This window comes from Pezoporus occidentalis, unplaced genomic scaffold, assembly GCF_034315485.1.
Source record: "Pezoporus occidentalis ecotype Australia unplaced genomic scaffold, CSIRO_AGI_Poc_V1 ctg23, whole genome shotgun sequence".
In the NCBI taxonomy this organism is placed as follows: domain Eukaryota; kingdom Metazoa; phylum Chordata; class Aves; order Psittaciformes; family Psittacidae; genus Pezoporus; species Pezoporus occidentalis.
In genome coordinates, this window is record NW_026914180.1 from 11,472,064 (window position 1) to 11,490,843 (window position 18,780).

The 18,780-nt window shown below is 40.3% G+C and overlaps 1 protein-coding gene across 3 annotated transcripts in view; it reads left to right on the forward strand.

Moving 5' to 3' along the window:
• Window positions 1–18,780, forward strand: part of NRP1 (neuropilin 1) — a 117,444-nt gene that overhangs the window by 93,957 nt on the left and 4,707 nt on the right. The window contains exons 12-17 of one of the 3 annotated variants that reach the window (XM_062621593.1): window positions 1,697–1,801; window positions 4,807–4,866; window positions 11,981–12,118; window positions 15,930–16,204; window positions 16,705–16,798; window positions 18,376–18,435. In XM_062621593.1, coding sequence (XP_062477577.1) covers window positions 1,697–1,801; window positions 4,807–4,866; window positions 11,981–12,118; window positions 15,930–16,204; window positions 16,705–16,798; window positions 18,376–18,435 — 732 coding nt within the window. The remainder of the gene's footprint in view (window positions 1–1,696; window positions 1,802–4,806; window positions 4,867–11,980; window positions 12,119–15,929; window positions 16,205–16,704; window positions 16,799–18,375; window positions 18,436–18,780) is intronic. The other 2 variants (XM_062621594.1, XM_062621595.1) reach the window with 2 other exon arrangements.

The following is an 18,780-nucleotide window of genomic DNA, read 5'->3' on the forward strand; positions in this document are numbered from 1 at the left end:
AGGAGACTGACCAGGGAAAACACCTTTGCTTTTAGGCACACTGCAGCAGCAAGTACAGTTTTTCAGTGGGACACATCTTCCTGCATTTGTCTTTCTGCTATGGTGTACTTTTAAAGCTGCTCACCTGTAGGTCCCCATAGACAGGTGAGGTCAATTCCCATTTACCTGTGAGAGAACCATAATAAAAAAACTTTGTTTTATAACTGTATCTTAAGGAGGGAGTTGAATGAAGATAGGTCACTTGAGATTTATTGAGCAAGAAAGGAGTTGAGATGAGAAAAGAAGCATGGAAGTAGGCACAGACAGGAGCAGAAATCAGCTCTCCAGCAGTAATGAGCAAGGGGAAGTTTTGTGTGCTTGAAGCATCCCATGGGGCTTATATGAAATGATGGCAGAGGTGTAGGCAAGCTTCAGGCTATGCAGGGGCATGAAGATCAAAATAAGAAATTTAACTGGATGTGGAAAGCTAGAAGAAGTTCCCAGAGGGGTTTTCAAAGCAATGTGAGGAACAAATGCTCTCTGCATAATTCATAATACGTACAGAACTTCTTCGGTAACTAGGGATAGATTGCACCTGTAAAGCATAGGTCCAGGTCCTAAAGAGCCATGTTTCATTCCAGAATATAGCTACTAAAGAAACTACAGTCCCTCCTGACATTTTCAGGCCAAAAAGTCATTGTATGTGATTCTATGTGGCCAGCAGCCCCTGGGGGCCTTGGTAAAGGGCAAAGAAGAATCTGAGAAAGGGATGCATTATTTCATAGCTTATAATGAGAGGAAAAGATTGTTAATGAAAATAACAGTAGGTTAGAATAGACAAAAGCCTGGATCACAATCCCAGAGTGGTTATAATAAGCCAAGGAACTATACGTGCAGCATGAATAATAACCTAAACATAACACCAAGTATCTTTATCCAGATTTTCCAGATGTGGTATATTTTGCAGGTACTGAGGTATAGATATATTTTCTCAAGCTTTTAACTCTAATAACAAAGGTCAGACTTTTATTGGTTATACAGCAGCTACCGGAAAGTCATCACCAGTGAGAAGCAGGCAGGTGGCCGGGAGGGATGACTGACATCACTGATGTCTTATTTATAACTTCAATGAAAACAAAAGACACTCCTTCCAGATCTCCTTATTGAGCACAAAGTAATTCTACATCACACTGCCTTCCTGCCACTGTTACAGGGACTCTGCTCAGACATTTCCTCTCTCACATGTGCTCTGCAGAGAGGTCTTCAGCAATGTGGTGAATGATGGAAAATTGCCACTTTAGGCATGCACCCCCCTGACTCCTCTGTACAGGCCTAATCACAGAGATTTTGGTCTGGAACAAAATGATGGATTTTCTACCTCACCACACCTCCAAAAACTCACATTCTGCCAGGCTTTCACTTGTTCCTTTTTTGGTAGGAACAACAAATACTCATCAGCCAGTGGACAGGCCATCAGGGGCTTTTACTGCCCAACTCTGAGCAGCCCTTGAGCTCAGACATTGCAGAGTGCCTCAGTGCAAGGAAGTAGAACAGATATATCCCATTGCAAAGAAATACTAACTAACCTGCAAAGTAAAGTTGCTTCATTCCTGAGATATATGTGAAGACAGCATATGGTGCTCATCAGAATTTTATTGCCACTTGCGTGGTCATTCTCTAGCACATGTTTTAACTGAATGACTTGATTTTGTTTCAGCTCCTACTGCTGTCCCTACCGTTTCTGAAGGCAAACCCGTGGATGAATGCGATGATGACCAGGCAAACTGTCACAGTGGCACAGGTGATGACTACCAACTGACAGGTGCAGAAACCATCCTCATTTCATTGCAGCTTCACTGTAGCTCATATCCATCACCAGTTACCAGCTAAATGTTTGCACTGATTTAATCACTCAACATAAATGGACATTGGTATGCAGTTCGCATTGTCAGCACTGTCAAAACATAGGCATCTGCCTTTTACATATGACAATACTTTTGATTGTTTTCTCAGCTATGTAATTTTTGAAGCAAATAATAGTGCCTAGCTGGAAGAGAGGGCAATTTTTTAAGCAGGAATTGTGTCTAATCAAATGTCCTAATCAAACTTTTTCTTACTAAGAAAAAAGCTGGACAAACCTTTTTAGGTTTCTTGTCTGAGACTAAAGAACTCAAAATGAAATATTGTTTAGGTTCAAGATATGTATATGCTTCCAAACCTAAAATTTAGTATAGGACTCAAATCTCAGCCCCAAACCTTTCCCAGACAGGAAAAAAAAAAGAATTATTTCATCAAAGCGTACTCACACATAGACTGCCAGATGTATTTCCATGAGCTTCCCCACTAACACTGCATTACAGCCACAGAGAGAGTAATGTTCTCCAAGCTGCCATCAGTAACAGAAAGGAGGGAAAGACATAACAGAGTCTGCATATGGAGCAGAGGAAGCTTGCTAGTGTCCGTATTTTTCCACTTTTGCACAGAATCGCTGGCCTTCTGAGAGACCTGACACCGCAGCACTAAATTTTTGATCTCTTCTTGGAGGTCACTTGCTCCACAAAGCTCTGGGTGTGTTTGATGAGATCTTCCTGTAGCAAATCTATACATCTACAGTAATTGAGCTTATTTTTGGACACAGTGACACAAGTTATTTCATCACTGCACCTTAGTATGATTATCTAATAAATGTTTATTGCTTCTTATATCCATGATATAAAATAGCATTAAAATCTGGCAATAGCTGTCCAAGAGGACATTGGGAAACCTTAGGTAAGAGAGACGCTTTTCGGAAGGTGCCAAGTAGACCATCAGACAGCAGATATAAATGAAAGTGCTGTTTCAGCATCAAACCCTTTCCAGCCTTTGCCAATGTCTTCTGTAAATTCATGTTGCAAATCATAAACTGAAAAACAGTTCTTGAGTGGAAAAGGCACTGCATGGTCACTGTCACTGCTTTTCAAATCAGTGTTCCACATGAATCTTATTCTTTTTGAAAAGATCCATGCAGGGAGTCTGATAAAATAGTCAGTATTGTGTTAAGGCAACTCAGAAAGCTTTTAGTGTTACTAAGCATTGTAATTTATTTACTTTTCTGAAAGGCAAGAGCCAGGTCAGGAAACACTGGGGCTTCTTGCAAAGCCCTACACTGAGAGGGCTGGCTTGCAAAGCCAAATAAGTAGAGAAGTATTTCACATAGATGGAGGCTGTGTCAGGGGAAGGAGACAGATCTATATAAACACCTTGCCTGTTCAGTCATAGTCTCTGCACTTCAAGAAGCTCATGACTGCATCCAACATGCCTCTTAGAGAAAGCTTGGAGCAGATGAAACTCCTGTCAATTTTTGCAGGTTGTGCTTAGGTTGTGCTTAGTTTATAATCTCTAAAACAATGGAACAACCACCAGCCTTTCTGAGCACCAGTTCTTCTGGGGAGCTGAACCTATTTTAGTACTAAAATTGAAAATTACTACATTGCCCTTCTACAAATGTGCACACACGTTTATATAATTTATTACTGTACCGCTTAGAAACCATGAGCAGTGCATGCCCAGTTGTTCTGGACACTGCAGGAACACTGCATTGTGCTTATGATGTTACTTGTAACACTAAAATGCACAGAAGTGATTTTACCAATAATTTCTATGTAAATATTCTTTTATTCCTCCAAAATGCTTGGAAGGGAAGTATGTAAATCTCGGGGCCCATTAAGGATAGCAGGGCAGTGCAGAGAGGATTTTGTCAGTGCCTTACCCTCTTTTATCCTCTCCTGGTGCAAGTGTGGCAGCCTCGTTCTCATGGGTGAGACAGTTAAGAGTCGCTTTCCTGCTAGCTCTTGCACATATGTGAGTATCACAGTGAAGACTCCCTTGCAATTAACTGTAATTGTGCTGTAGGCCGGATTCCTTCCTGCTCTATTTGGACCCCATACAGAGCTACTCTATTTGTGTGGCTTATAGCATTTCCCATCAGATCATTCTCACCAACATAAAGCTGGTATTGCTTGGGCATTCATTCTCATTGGAAACCATCATAGTCATCCTTTCTATAATGCTTTAAGCATTTGCTTCCTGTAGAAAAGAAAAGCCATTGACTGGTAATCAGCACCCCGCTGCGCGTTTATAATTGTGCTAATTTACTTTTTGTTTCCTTTATCAATATGAGGCTTGCTTTAAAAAGTCAAGTATTTTTAAAATATCAGTTAGTGAGCTTAGGAGAGGTTTATGACCCCACTCACCTCCTGTTCATTTGCCTGAAGAAGAAGACAAAGCGGAAGTCCTCAATTTCTCCTGTTTTTTGAGACAGAAGTGAAACCTGCCTTCGACTATAGCCTAAAGTTGGGCAATTCCCAAGCTTCTCTCTTGTGAGCTGGTCTCACAGCAGAGCTATGAAACAACACACAGGGAGGACCCAACATGGCAGGAGCTAGAGGACCTCGTGTCACTGATATGAGAAACAACATGTCAAGGGTGAATGCACAAACTGGTGACTGTTAGGAGTGCTATGGAGGTCCGTCGCTGACTTCCCATGAGATCAGCGAATCAGTGTCTATAAAACAAGGATGGCCACTGGGACATGGCGAGGATTGATTAGTTGGTGTTTGCAAGGACTCCAAAGATATACAGCTTTATTAATGACGAGTTCTTGTTTTCTTTTTTGGTAAAGGAAACCAGATCTTTAATGTCATATTTTCATGCTTAAGCTCACATACTCAGTTACCTACATGTCTAATACAGACAGTAATATTTCAGATTTATATATAGGATATTCCCAATGACTGCTGTGTCCTTGTTGTGTCCCATGTATCATGATACACATAATTTCTTTTCCAGGTGGTACTACATTGCTGAATACAGAAAAGCCAACAGTAATAGACAATACATTACAACCAGGTAAAAAAATATTTTTTCTTATTAAAAACATAATAAATTCCATACCCAAATTTCATGCCAGAGAAAAAATAATGAATTGCAGCACTTCCTGACTTCCCATTCCATAGAAGTCTCTGAAGTAAAGAAGCATCTGGTCTCTCAGCTCTGTACAGTAAATATTTTATTCCTTTCATCCACATGTAGAAACAGCAGAGAACAAGATTTCCTTCTGCATCAGCAAATGCCAAATGCTGACAAAATTAAACTAACTTAATCACACAGTGCTTAACATGGCATGTTTAAATGTGGCTTGTCAGTGACACAAAGTATGTTTGCAAACACCAGGAAAACAAAAACAGAGCCACACAGGCCCCCTTGCTATTAATGTCCATGGTTTTACAAAACTGAGGCAAGTAAAGTTTGCCAGTTTCCTTCACCAGGGAGCTGGCAGTTTTACAATATTGTTTTCTAGCAAGTTTTCTCAAAATGGGGTTACATAAACTGCTACCATGAATTTGAAAAGGGAAAAAGAAGTTGTCACTGGCAGCAAGTCCCTTTTATTTAATCAATGCAATAACTATCAGCTTTTAAAATCCTTAGTTTGCTGCTTCCACAGATTTCATACCACTTTTGTAATATCCTGTGCAATTTACTGTGACTGGGGGAAAGGATAGATTTGGGCAGAAAACCCAAACTCCAAAAACTGGGAGCACCAGTTTAAAATGCTTTGCATTCATAATTGTGGAGCAATAAAGAGGTCAGTTTTCAGCTACTCCCATTTCCTCCATTAAAGCACAGGCAGGCAGAGTCTTGCAAGTGATTTATTAACAGGGTGGCTAAGTGTTTATCATTGTTTCCTCAACCATATGACACAATCCACTCTCACTTCAAGGCACTAATAATGCAAAAATTTCCTAAAGGACACTGATGGTGTCAACCTGATTAACAGATAGATCTGACTTATCTCAAGCACTGTTCTCAGCTTCTGCATTCTGATATTGCAGAGGCGAATGCTTTTACTTCCCTCAAAATTTGTCTCCAGGGTCATCCAGTTGGCTTAGTCAGCACACACTATATCTAGCTCTGCCCTGCTTTATGAGCAGAGGGAGATCATGGAGTACTGGTGCAGTGAGAAACGTGACAGCAGATCGGTCCGCCCTTGTGGGACACCTCTCCTCCACATTGCTCTTCCATAGCCAGCATTGCTGAAGGGCTGGAGGGCTGCCGGTGGGCCACAGTTTGAAAAGGTGTGGGGGATGAAAAGGAAGAAAGGGTTCTGTGCAGTGGTTTTAGAGTAAAACATTTTAGTTTATGTCTGAAACGATCTTTCAGCTTTCTATTTGCTGCAATGAAGGATTTTTCACAGGCTTCTTTTACTGTCTTCTTCCATTTAAACAAATTGCACATTCATAAGGTGCCTCCGTGCAATGCAGTTTTCATCCATACTCCCCAGAGCCAGTTGCATTTGAAGGTTTTGTTTAATCCCCTTGGCATGGGTGGGACTCTCCAGTAACACATAGACTTTCTGCCAGAGATTAAGATATCCTCATTTTCTCTCCTTACTTCCCTCCTGCACCACCTTTGCCTGTGACGAGCCAAGTTTTTTTCTCTATTAAAGGAGTCTTCGAGGTTCCCTTCAGAGCATGCCAATGTTACTTCCCTGCATTGTGCTGGTAGGAACTGTTTCCTTCAAGGGAATAAGGAACAAGTTCACATCCCAGACTCCAGGCTCCCACATGGCAGCGCATTACAAAGATCATAGATAGAGATCAGTCAGATGCTAATAAATAGGAATAAGGTTTCCAGAATCCCCAGTTTAAGACATAAAGGTTTCCAGCTGCTTCATAATCCCTCAATGAAAACCAGCCAGAATACTCCCAAAAAGGGACAAGACAGAAATTGCCCTCAACATGGGAAATCCCTCCCAGCATGAAAGTGGTGTAAGCATTTCCTTCTGCTAAAGGGGCATGGCTGGACCTGGCTGGCACCATGAAGCACATCAGAGCAAGGGGGCATGCAGCTGGGAGCAAGAGTCTGCTATGGCAGTCATGGATAGCGTAGTTTAAACTGACCTTAAAGTTACACAGCTGATCAGGGACCCCCTGGCGCTCAGCTTTCTGAGGGTAAGTGCACTCTAGGTCTTTCAGCTATTCTCAAGCTGAATAAAGTACAAATTTAACATGCCAAGCACTAAGCCTTCAGCTTCAGCCTTAATTCCATCTAAGGACTGGTTTATTTTAAGATGTTAGTACACCTCAAGGTAAATGACAAACTCCAAGCTAAAGTGCTATTCCAGATCACCTGCCAATTGCAGGCTTCAGCAGGTAGCACTGCACAAGCTACAGCATGCTGGTGCTGGCCACAACAGCTTGTCCCACAGTGACTGGGGACAGAGATTTACCAGTAACAGCACCTGCTGTGGCACAGGTACTTCTACAAAAGTTGGTAACACCATGTATCACTGCCTTTCTTCCTGCATTTAAGCCTGCAAACACCCCTAATCTTGTTCTCCCAGACTAACATGCTTGTGTGTGTCAAAGCCTGAGATTATCCTGTTCCAACCAGCTTTCGTACACTATAGAAACAGTTAAAAGCAAATAGCTGGAAAGCCTTGATGTATAAGCAAGCTTTCCATCAAGGAGACTTCTACAGTTCATTTCAAGGGGACTGAATTGTAAGAAAACAAAAAAGAATCATGATTTCAAACTGTTAAAAATGTTTAGAGGTTTGGATTTTTTTTCAAGATAGGATCTACTTTCCTCCTCAAAGGGAAAAAATGCCTTTAACAAATCTGTCAAGGTAAATAACTTTCAGGCCTCAGTCCTAAGACTCACCAACATCTAATCTTTATGAATGCATCTTTTTCAATTCCAAAGGACTATTTTAAATGCTTGACTCTTAGCTGTTTACATACAGAGTAAGCTGTTCATTTACGTTATGTGCTCTCAGCATGTAAGCTCAGTCCTTTTGTAAAGCAGACTGTTCGAAAATTATCTTGTTTTTCACACATGTAATAGCTATTGCAAAAAAATATAACTAAGACATCCTGAGGTTAAAATGTATGCTAAGAAATCATTTAAAGGTATGATTCTCATTTATGGCAAGAACTTTGCATCAATAAAGGGATATTAAAGCAGTTATCACTTACTATCATTTAAGGCAATTCTGTGCTGCCAGCATAAGTCACATAGGAAGGTGAAATGCAAATATGTATCAGACCCAATATACCACTTTGAAGTGGTCCAAATTATGTTTGTAATTTCCCATTTTAATGTTGATTTACCCTTTGGCAAGAGCATCCTATAGAGAATTTTCATAGCATCTTTAATGCCATCATGCTCCTTCTTGCCTCATGTTGGAGGAGTTATAAAAATATGTCAAAGTCTGTGGGCCACGAAAGATTAATGGACTTGGAAGAAACTCACTCAACTACATTTTCGAATTACTTTCTTGTTCATGTGCAGTAATGGTTCCAGATGTGAGCAAGATGTGGTCAAGAAATACAGCTGTTGGTTATTGTTTGAGAGGACAAATCTGTTTTAATTCAGTATCACGTACCCTACATTTAGAAGAAGGCATATGGGTTTTCATCACACCTCTGTCTCAAATTCTCATCTGAACTGCTGCTATGTGATTACATAATGGCTGGTTTTCTTCATCTCTCAATACACACAAATACAGAGATCAATCATCTATGGGCAGGAGAATTATCCTAGCAGGGTAATGAGCCAGCAGTGTAGAGGGAGCCCACCAAATGCTAGTCTCCCTACTTTTCTTCCACCAGGGCTGCCAAGCTATAGTTCAAGGACAAAGAAGAGGACAGATTGCTTGTAGTTTACTGTGAGCTACTGTATCAGCCCCCTGGGATTTTTAATAGAAATTTTGAACTCTTTGCTTTTTGCTGGAGCAGATCTATTGTCCAGACGACTAATGAACCCAACCTTGATGCTACAAGTGTCTATTATTAATTAGCTAGCAGGTCTATTTTTTCGTTTTATGGGTCCCTGGTGAAGCATTGGAAGAGACATAAGAATAGACAATAAGAGATGGCATGTTTAAGGAGCCCATAAAATAAGAGCACTCTGAAATTCCTTGCCTTCGACCTTCAATCCCATGGCTGTGATTGTCTGAGGAATATTATCACTTTTAAGAAAACAATAGAAACCAAGCAAGAAATAGCTAACTGAGAGCAGGTGAGTGCTCAAATTCTGCTCAGTTTCAGGGGATTCTCATTAACTTCTGCATGGAAAAGAAGTTCACTTTTATGCTACAGCATGCTATCTCTTGAGTGCAAAGCCAAAGAACACTGGCATGGCCAAAGCATACCAGACCTAGGCTCTCTGCCAATTTCCTGGACTAGATATATTTCAAAGGGAAGTGTAAGAAATTCCTTATTAGATGGTGCTGTGAAATTTATCTCTGTTTTAAAACTATCCTTCTAATCCCAATGTTCAGAGCTGGCTTCAGACCACGAACCAAAAGACTTTTGTCATTCCCTCCATTTCAGAATTAACAATTTAATTCTGGATTTTTTCCTTATCCATTTCAGTGTCCAGTTCTCTTTGAACTGTGTTCAGCCTTAGCAGCATTTGAGGGAAGGAAGTATCACTCACATCATATGAGATTTTTTTTTTCCTTTGATCCACATTGAACTTCACTGGATATCTCACAGTTCTATGAAATGGAGAAAACAGAATAGTATAATCTTCCTTCTCTGGATTCTTCACCCATTTGCATACTTCTGCTGTGTCTTCTGCTATTTATTTTTATTCAGTGTTGAACGATACCAGTCCTTTCAATCTCTTTGTGCTATGTGCTCATTTATGCTGTGTGATATCTTCAGATTGATGTGATCTGTCTACCACTGTTCTCCTTTCTTGTGGTTTGAATACCACAAAGGTTATCACTAGCTTTGCATGATATAATCCTTTGGGATTAATAAGATTAATTTTGTTTTACGCTTTCTAAGACCTTTTCTAAAGTTCTGTTTCATGGCTCTGATGTCAAAGCCATGGAATATAGCTCTCCTAGGCCTCCTTGACAATGAAAGGCTATTTTTCACAAACTTAAAAACCTTTAATTCTTTTCAATGTCACTCTGGTTCTTTAAAATATCCCCTTGATTTTCAGATGTCCCCTTTTGGGCAAGATGCCTTTGATCATGGCCCCATTGTCTAGAAAAAAAAAATATACTGAAGAAAGAAACATAATGGATTGCTTTTCTGCACTCATGTGCACACAGGCCGAGTTCTGCCTCTTCAGCGTTCTGAGGCCAAAGAGAGATTATTCAGCATGATCTGCCCCTTTCCTAGAGAGGGCCAGGTCCTCCAGGAAACATGTTTTCTCCATATTGAATCCCCTTTCCAGACATTATCTGTTTAATTCATTTGTTTCCAGCTAGCGTGCCATATTCGTGACAATGTGGAGCAGACCCCTCTGGAGGCCAGCGGGAGGGAGGGGGGAGGCAGGCAGGATGGGGCAGATGAAAGGAAGGAGCAAAGAATGAGGGCTTAGTGAGAAGAAATGCCACAGTACAGCCGACGTATTAACAGGCAGAGGAGGAGGGCAGGAGCTGCTGTATGCTCAGACCTCTCTGATGACAGAAAGACATTTTGTAGGGGCCAGAGGGGAGAGGTCATAGCAGATGCAATGCACAAATCCAGTGAGTTGAGCTAAAACAGTATCCAGGAGCAAGAACTCACCAAACAAGGACACAGTAGGCAAGGAGAGAAGGATAGATGAACTCTTATTATGTCCATTCTCTCTCAACCTCCTCACCTGAGGTTTTGTCTGTTGATAAAATGATCATTTTAGTTTACTTTTCATTAAAATCTGGGTTGTGAGTTCAAAAGCCTTTCCAGTTTTCCCTGCAGAGCTCACTATATAGAGGAGGTCTTTGCCCCTTCAGACCATAAGAGCTCCACCTCAAAGCCACAGGTCCCAACACATTTCCCATATTTCTCCATATTTTCCCACAATAAACAAAACACATTCTAAGGCTGCATTATCTTTCCTGGCTTTTTTTTTTATTTTAGTAATGAGCAAGAAACACAATTCTTCCCTTAGAGCTGATAGTGATGGGAGCACAAAGTCCTTTGTTCTTAGTCCGTACTTGCACAAAGCATCTCATTAAAGTAAACCTAAGTTATTCTTTTAATAAGGCATGATTAATGCCTGAGAAAAGACTAAAGGATTTGGTCACATTGCTGTGGTAAGGGTATTGCTCTACTGGGAATTGTCCTTGATCAAGGTGAGGTAAAAGTTCATGCCAAAAGGGTAGGAACCAAAAGTCCAAAAGATTTCAAACTGCTTCTGAAAACAAGAAGTGCAAGGGATTTAGGTGATATCTTTGTATAATCTTTCCATTCAAATTCCAAGTTCTACTGAAGAAAATAAGCTACTATGTATTAAACCTTTGGGCAGAATTGAAGAGAAGCTGAAAACAAGATATGATCTCATTCTGATCATAATACCAGACTTCCCTTGTTTTACGTGGAGCTTGTTTTGAAGCTTATTTTGAGTTCATTTGGCAATCAGCCACATTTGTCCCTTTTCTGTCTCAATTTGTTCATTTCAATGCTGCCATCTTGTGGGCTTACTTAACTGCCTAAAACGACGCTGAAATAAGTTCCTTGCTGAAGCCACATACCATATATTTAACCAGAAATCTCTTCCTGCCAAGGACATTCCATTAGTGTTTCTTCCCTTTCTTATTATTGTCCAGATCTTATACTGAGTTGCTGCAAAATGTTGTATTGTTATGGTACAAATAAATATTGACAATTCAGAAAATTCATGTGATAAGAAAATTCACCTGATAAGAAAGCCAGAGCTTTCTTTTTGAGTCATTTGTTATAGCACAGTTATCAGCTAATGTGGCCAAATCAGAAGAACTAATCTAGCCACAAAAATCCCAAAATATGGGTCATAAAGAAAAAAGAAACAAGCTTATAATTTACTAGAAATAGACATTCTTCATCTATTTCCCAGCACAGTTAGTCTTACTGTGGCTTCTCAGTTTCAAAGAGGAACGGTTCTGTTAATGGTCAAATGCATGTGTTTAGTTTTGAAGTACAAAATCTGAATTATGAAATTAATAACTGCATTTCATCCCTCCTTTACCTCTTCCCTTGTAGAGCTGCCACTATACAACTTCAACTGTGCCTTTGGCTGGGGATCCCAAAAGACTTTGTGCCACTGGGAGCACGACAACCAGGTGGATTTAAAGTGGGCAATCCTGACCAGCAAAACTGGGCCAATTCAAGACCACACAGGTAATCATGAGTTTATGATTTAGCTGGTTTACATGGGAAGAGGTTGTTCTGTTTAATACCAACGTGCCCTCCAAAACCACAGGCGTTTGAATTATACCTAAGACATGCAGAGTCACGAGGATGATTCTCTAGGCAACCTCATCTGTTACATGTAGTCACAAGTGACCATAATTGTTCTTTCTGTTGTGAAACAGAGATCGTTTATTGTCAGGAATTGAAGATATTCCCTTGCCTTTGGATAACAATCAGTCTGGGGCAGAAAAAAAATCTGAATGACCAATATTCTGCCAACATCACTTGCCAAACGATACAGTCACAAACAGACCTCACATTATTCCTGTTTGTGGTTACAGGGACTGCCCACCACAAAAAGGTACTGCAAGTGAAACTTCCCAGATGGACAAATTTCCATGCCCCCTCCTCTCCAGCAGGAGTTATAGCTTGCAGGATTATAGCCTGCTATCCCTTCGCTCACACACAGTTTTTCCAGAAATATCACCCTGGGAAATTGATTGGTTGGTTTTGTGGTATCTAACTCATGGCTCTGCATAATTAGGCAATAAATACACTGCTGGCTAGTGGAGAAGGAAGGGCATTATGTGACCTGCACAGCTTCTTGCTCTAGTGTTCTCACTTGCATATGTGCAGATTAATCAAATGTGTTGAGATGAATCTCCCTTCCCACTTCTGCAATCCTTTTGCCTAATGAGAATGACAAGGAAATTAGACAAAATTGGACTTTTTAAATTCTGAGACACTTTCAATTGAATCTTAAGACAAGTACAGTAGTTTCAGGAAAAAAAAAAAACTTATAATACTTTGACTATAAATGGCATTGTACAAATAAATGGCATCAAATTAACTAAATGCAGTTAGCTGAAGTGAAGGCTGTAATGGTGGAAAAATTGATGTGGAGTAAAGTGAAATGGCTCAGTAGGATCTGACATTGAAAGGAGGTTAAAAGCTATGTTAGCCAGAGACTGACAAAATCTAAAAGGCATGCATAAGTAAAGCCCTAATTAAGACAATGAAGACAGAGTTCCTGACCCAGCACTGCAATAATATTCTGGAAATGAGAGCTATCTGCACTTTGCCATGAAGGATTATAGAAAGGCTGAACCTGTCTTCAATCAAGAGATGAAGAAATTATGTTCTTCAAATGAGTTTTTGTTGTTTCCACTGGGCCCTGCTACTGCAGAAGACTTACTTGTTCCATTAGCTGTAGCTTCAGTAAATCTTGCAGGCAGCCTCTTTTTCTCCTTACTGCACTAACTTCCAATATTTTCCAAAATTTTCCTTCAACTCTAAGGGCATCTTCACCTGCCAGGTTTGCCATTCACCTGCCAGCAGGTACAGAATGAATGGAGGTGGGTGTGAATGCAGACCATGAGCAGTTTGAATAGCACTGATGTCTCAAACAAGCCCCTCAATGTCCTTGCTATGCAGCAAGGCTACCCTATATATTGGGAGAAGAGCAGTGAGCATCTCCCAGGCACATCTTTCTCTCAGTTGTACATGTATAAAGCTGAAGAAGTGCCACAGAACTGATCTTCAACAGCAATTGCTTTAAGGCAGCAGGATATGCTGTATGTCACTTCAAATTATACATGTTATGATTAAATCTGACCAGAGTTAGGTCTTCCAACTGAGACAGCCATCCTAATGCTGTGATTATCTTCATTTTTAACTCCCTTTGGATTTCCCTATCACCATTCTCTGAGGATATTTGCAGGTGTTGTTCTGCTCTCTGCATAGTCATAAAGCTGGAAACAACACACTCCTGCTCAAGCACACTCACTCAAGCACAGTCACTCCTGCTGAAGAATCTGGACAAGATATTACTGCATTAAGATAGAAAAAGGGGAAAAAAAAAATAAAAGCAAGCTAATTTTGGGGGCAGTTTAACATCATTTTCCCCTATAAAATTTTTATCAAAGAACAGACACTTCCACATGCATATTGGCCAGGATACCTCTGTTACACCTCTGACAGCCCACAGAAAAATCAAAACAAAAGTTCTTGTGTCATGTTAGAAGAAATATTTGTCTTTCTCATTTATTAGGCTCATTATTTCCAGTTCCTGTGTTTAACCCACTCCTCTTTGTTCCTGGTTCACCTTTACTACCCTGTCCTTGTTATGCTTCCCAGAGCAGAAGTGCTCATCTTCCCTTCTTCATTGGCGCATTGCAATCCAGCAAGTCTCAATTCAAAAATATCTTGTATAAGCAAAGATCAATGGTGAAAAAACACCTTCCAAAATATCTTTTGCCTCTTTGTACTTTTGTTTAAGCATTGGTATAAGCAGATATATGTACACTTATTCCACCAGTTGAGGAACTGAATTTCTTATTCTCCTTCCTAACTTTATCCCGATGCCAGTAAATGCTGTCTCCATCCTTTTGTGTGAGTGCATTCCACATGCAATCTATTCTTTCACATACTGGGATGAACTTCATATTTTTCCACCATAATTGTCTGCAAAGAAGCTGTTCAAAAGCTGACTGGAATGGATGTCTGGCTGGTGAAAATCAGAAGCACTTCTCTGTAGTCAGTACCTTACTTTACTTAGCAATTTTCTGTTACCAAACTAATCACACTCCCATGTGCTTCTGTTCCTGCATGATTAAGCAAGTCATTTTCCAAGTTAAGTGTACTAGGTGTTCAGATTTCAACCTGTATAAATCCATTATACTCTTCAGAAAATACGAGCCATAATCTCACTCTTTCAATAAATGGCTCATAAATAAACAGACCCTAATATATTATTACAAAAATCAAGGGAATAACCATGCCACCATTCATGACTCTATATAGGAACACTGTTTAGAACTCAGTTCCTGATCTCTGACAATGACAGTCCAAAGCTATTTTATCCTCCAGTGTTCTTCACATTCTAATCTCACCTTCTCAAACACAGATTACTTTAAACAGAGATTAAAAATAGCTCTTTGCACAATTAGTATAGAGTAGGCCCCAGGGAGTTCTGTCTAGCCTGCTGAACTAGGGCTGGCTGTCCTTAGGAGGTGCATGCTGACTAATGGAGCATATGCTGTTGCATCAAATATGCTTTTGCCTTCTTCCCTGAGCAAAAGCAGATGCTTTGTGTGTGCCACATAGTGAACATGTTGCAGTTCACTCTCTGCACAAATCATCCCAGTGAACAGCAATGGAGACTGCCAGAAGAAATCATAAAATTGTAAAATCATAGAATCATAGAATGGTTTGTGTTGGAAGGGACTTTTAAATTAAAGGTCATCTAGTCCAAACCCCCTGCAGTGAGCAGAGACATCTTCAAATAGAGCAGGTTACTCAGAGCCCCTTTAAACCTGACCTTGAATGTTTCCAGGGATGCAGTATCCACCACCTCTCTGGGCATCCTGTTGCAGTGTTTCATCACCCTCATTGTAATAAACTTCTTCAATCTCCCCTCTTCTAGTTTAAAACCATTACCCCTTGTCCTATTACTACAGGCCCTGCTAAAAAGTTTGTCCCCACCTTTCTTATGAGCCTTCTTTAAGTTCTGAAGGATTGCAATAAGGTCTTCGCTTCTCCAGGCTGAACAGCCCCAACTCTGTCAGCCTTTCCTCACAGGAGAGGTGTTCCATACTTTGATCATTTTTTCTTTTTTTTGGCCCTCTCCTTATAGCACATCAGCTTTCCTGAGCTTCCAAACCAGCATACTCCAATTCTTGGTTTTGAGGCTTGACCCGTCGGCATGGAAAGAAAGCAAAATGATCGGGGGTGGCTGGGGCTTCTTGGGCAGACAAAATGAAAACTAGTGGCTGTTCCTAACACAGTCCTTCTGTCACAGTAGGAGATGGCAATTTCATTTACTCGCAAGCTGACGAAAGCCAGAAAGGCAAAGTCGCCCGACTGCTCAGTCCCGTGATTTACTCACAGAACTCTGCCCACTGCATGACTTTCTGGTACCACATGTCCGGTGCACATGTCGGCACCCTGAAGATCAAGCTGCGGTATCAAAAGCCAGATGAATATGACCAGGTGCTGTGGACCCTGAGTGGGCATCAGGCAAACTTCTGGAAGGAAGGACGCGTTCTTCTTCACAAGTCTGTGAAACACTACCAGGTAAGCTTGGCTGCTCCTCACTGAGCTACCACAGCTGAGGCCAGTAAGACCTTGCTGGCCGTGTTTTGCACACTGTAGAGGAAGATGTCAGTGAAGGATTTATGCAGACAGTATTATACCTACAGATGAGATGCTGTTCTTGTGACAGTAATAATAGTGTTGTATTTCATGGTCTCTCAGCTGACAGTGATACAAGCAATTTGTTATTGAAGACCAAGTAAATACTTTAGAAATTATTTCTCATCTGTCACAAATCTGCATTCTTCCCACAGTTTTTCTCCTGATGTAAAATTCTTTAATGAAGTCTGACATTATATAAATTCACATTTGCATATATAAGTTCATAAAGGCATGCAGTGCAGATTGGCAGGTCACAATCGAGGTACATGTAGATGTGGCATCATGACAAGTGAAGATGTGTGTTAGCAACTAATTGATATATCCTGAATGCTGCAATTGTGTGTTAACATGAAAATGTGAGCATTGTCTTATTTTACCAGGTGGTTATTGAGGGAGAAATTGGAAAAGGAACTGGAGGAATTGCTGTGGATGATATTAAAATTGACAGTCACGTAGCACAAGAGGACTGCCGAAGTAAGTATGGATAGCAAGAACATCTCATCCAAAACATTTTTTATTTTGTTTTGATTGCTGGTTTTATTTGTGAGAAAGTGATAGATGATTATTGGCTGTATAAGAGGTTTTGCACTGAAAACATCCTGATCTGACCCATAATTTTGTTCATAGTAAGTGCCACTGGTGTCATCTTAGCAATCCACCAACTACAGTATTTTTGATCAGAACAAGCATCCTACTGACATGGGTTACAGCATGTTCATGTTCTTACATCTCTCCCGGTATTTTTTATTGCTCTTCTCTTTAAATTTCTCTGCTTTTCCTAATGCTCTTTCCTGTTTTAACTAATGTTCAGAATCCAATTTCATTTCTTTGCCTACTTGCTTAGTACCAAGCTTACTTGAATTCTACTTTAAAGGACCATATCAAACCCTTACAGGATACACAGATAGGGTGAAAAGGTCCCTACACCGTCCTCTGATGTCCTGCAATTCTGGGTTTGCTATGACTCATTTGCTGTGTTTAATAGCTCCCAGACATGTGGGACCCAAAGTAACGTTAGAACATGGCCTTTTCTACATCTGAGCCAGGCTATTCCTCAGATGCTATTTGAGCCCTTTTATTTCTGGCCGGTCTTGAGTTATTCCAGTCACTGCTGATCATAGGTACATTGCATACTGCACATAATTTGGCAGTAGCAACCCCAGATAAACAAAAGCAACTGAACCCTATCCTTCATGATGGAGATGAAGCAATGACTTTTATGTAGGAGAGGGAATAGAACTGAGAGCCCTCAGCATTAGGAAGGTAAACTTATGCCATGCAAGCTGGCAACACAACTGAGAGCAATAATAGAGGGTGTTCCTCACCTTCTGTAGCTAACATCCTTTTGAGGGTAACATGACAGACTTCAGCTACATTGTAATTTCACTGCAGGGTGAGAAAGCTGTACAATATCTTTTTTTATCACACATTCCATCCTCTGTGGTTCATCATATGCCACCAGAGCGAGAGCTGCCAGGAAAGAGAGGCAGGGCATCCTGCAATGTCCTCATTGCCAAGAAGGGTGCTGGGACCTCAGTGATTGTGTTTACCTGACTCCAAAATGAGAGAGGGAAGTAACTTCTTTCTTATTTCCACATGCTTTGGTTGTTCACACCAAGTGCTGCACAAAGATTTTGGCCTGTGTGAGCTGAAGCCAGAAGCTCGGTCTGAAGCCCAAAAGTGGTCTCACTGTAGTCAGTGAAACTATTCTTGTAATTAACTATGCCTATGCTGATGAAGTGTTATGGAATTGGGCTCCAGAATTGTAAATACAATGAATGAGATGCTAATTCGTCACACTGATTCCTCTTTCCCAGTCATGGAAAATCCCTGCTGATAGCTAAAACTGTGCCAAGACTGGGCAGAGAGGAGTTTTAAATCTTTCTTTTTTTCTCCATTACTTTTCAGAGTCCATCATAATGAACAGTTCTGTCAAGCTGACATAATGATGCTCTGACACAGGAAAATCTGCTATACCATTATTGCCAGCATGATAGTCAATCAATGTTTGTAACCCTAATAATCAGTGTCAATTCTCTTTGCTTCATTAGAATCAACCGATGTGGAGAATGAAATAGATGAAGAAGACGACCCAGAAAGTAATCAAATAGGTAAAAATTGTGTTATTGTTAAAACCGAATGAATTTTTAAAGCGTATTTTCATATGAATTTGTGTATTCTATTCATCTATTTATAGATTAGTTTCCTGTGTATTATATTAAGGGGTTTTTATTTATCTAGATCAGATGCTAAGGAAGCTTACATTTATTTGAAGGACGTAATAGTTTCATTCTTCTATGTCATGTAATTTTACAGACTTTGTATTATTTATACCAATCGCCAAATTTGGCATACATAATTTGTTACTTTGTATAGGTATATAAGCATGCACACTTAGAACTCCTTAATATTTTGTTATATAGAAGGCTTGTCCACAGCTGAAGAAACAGCTATTA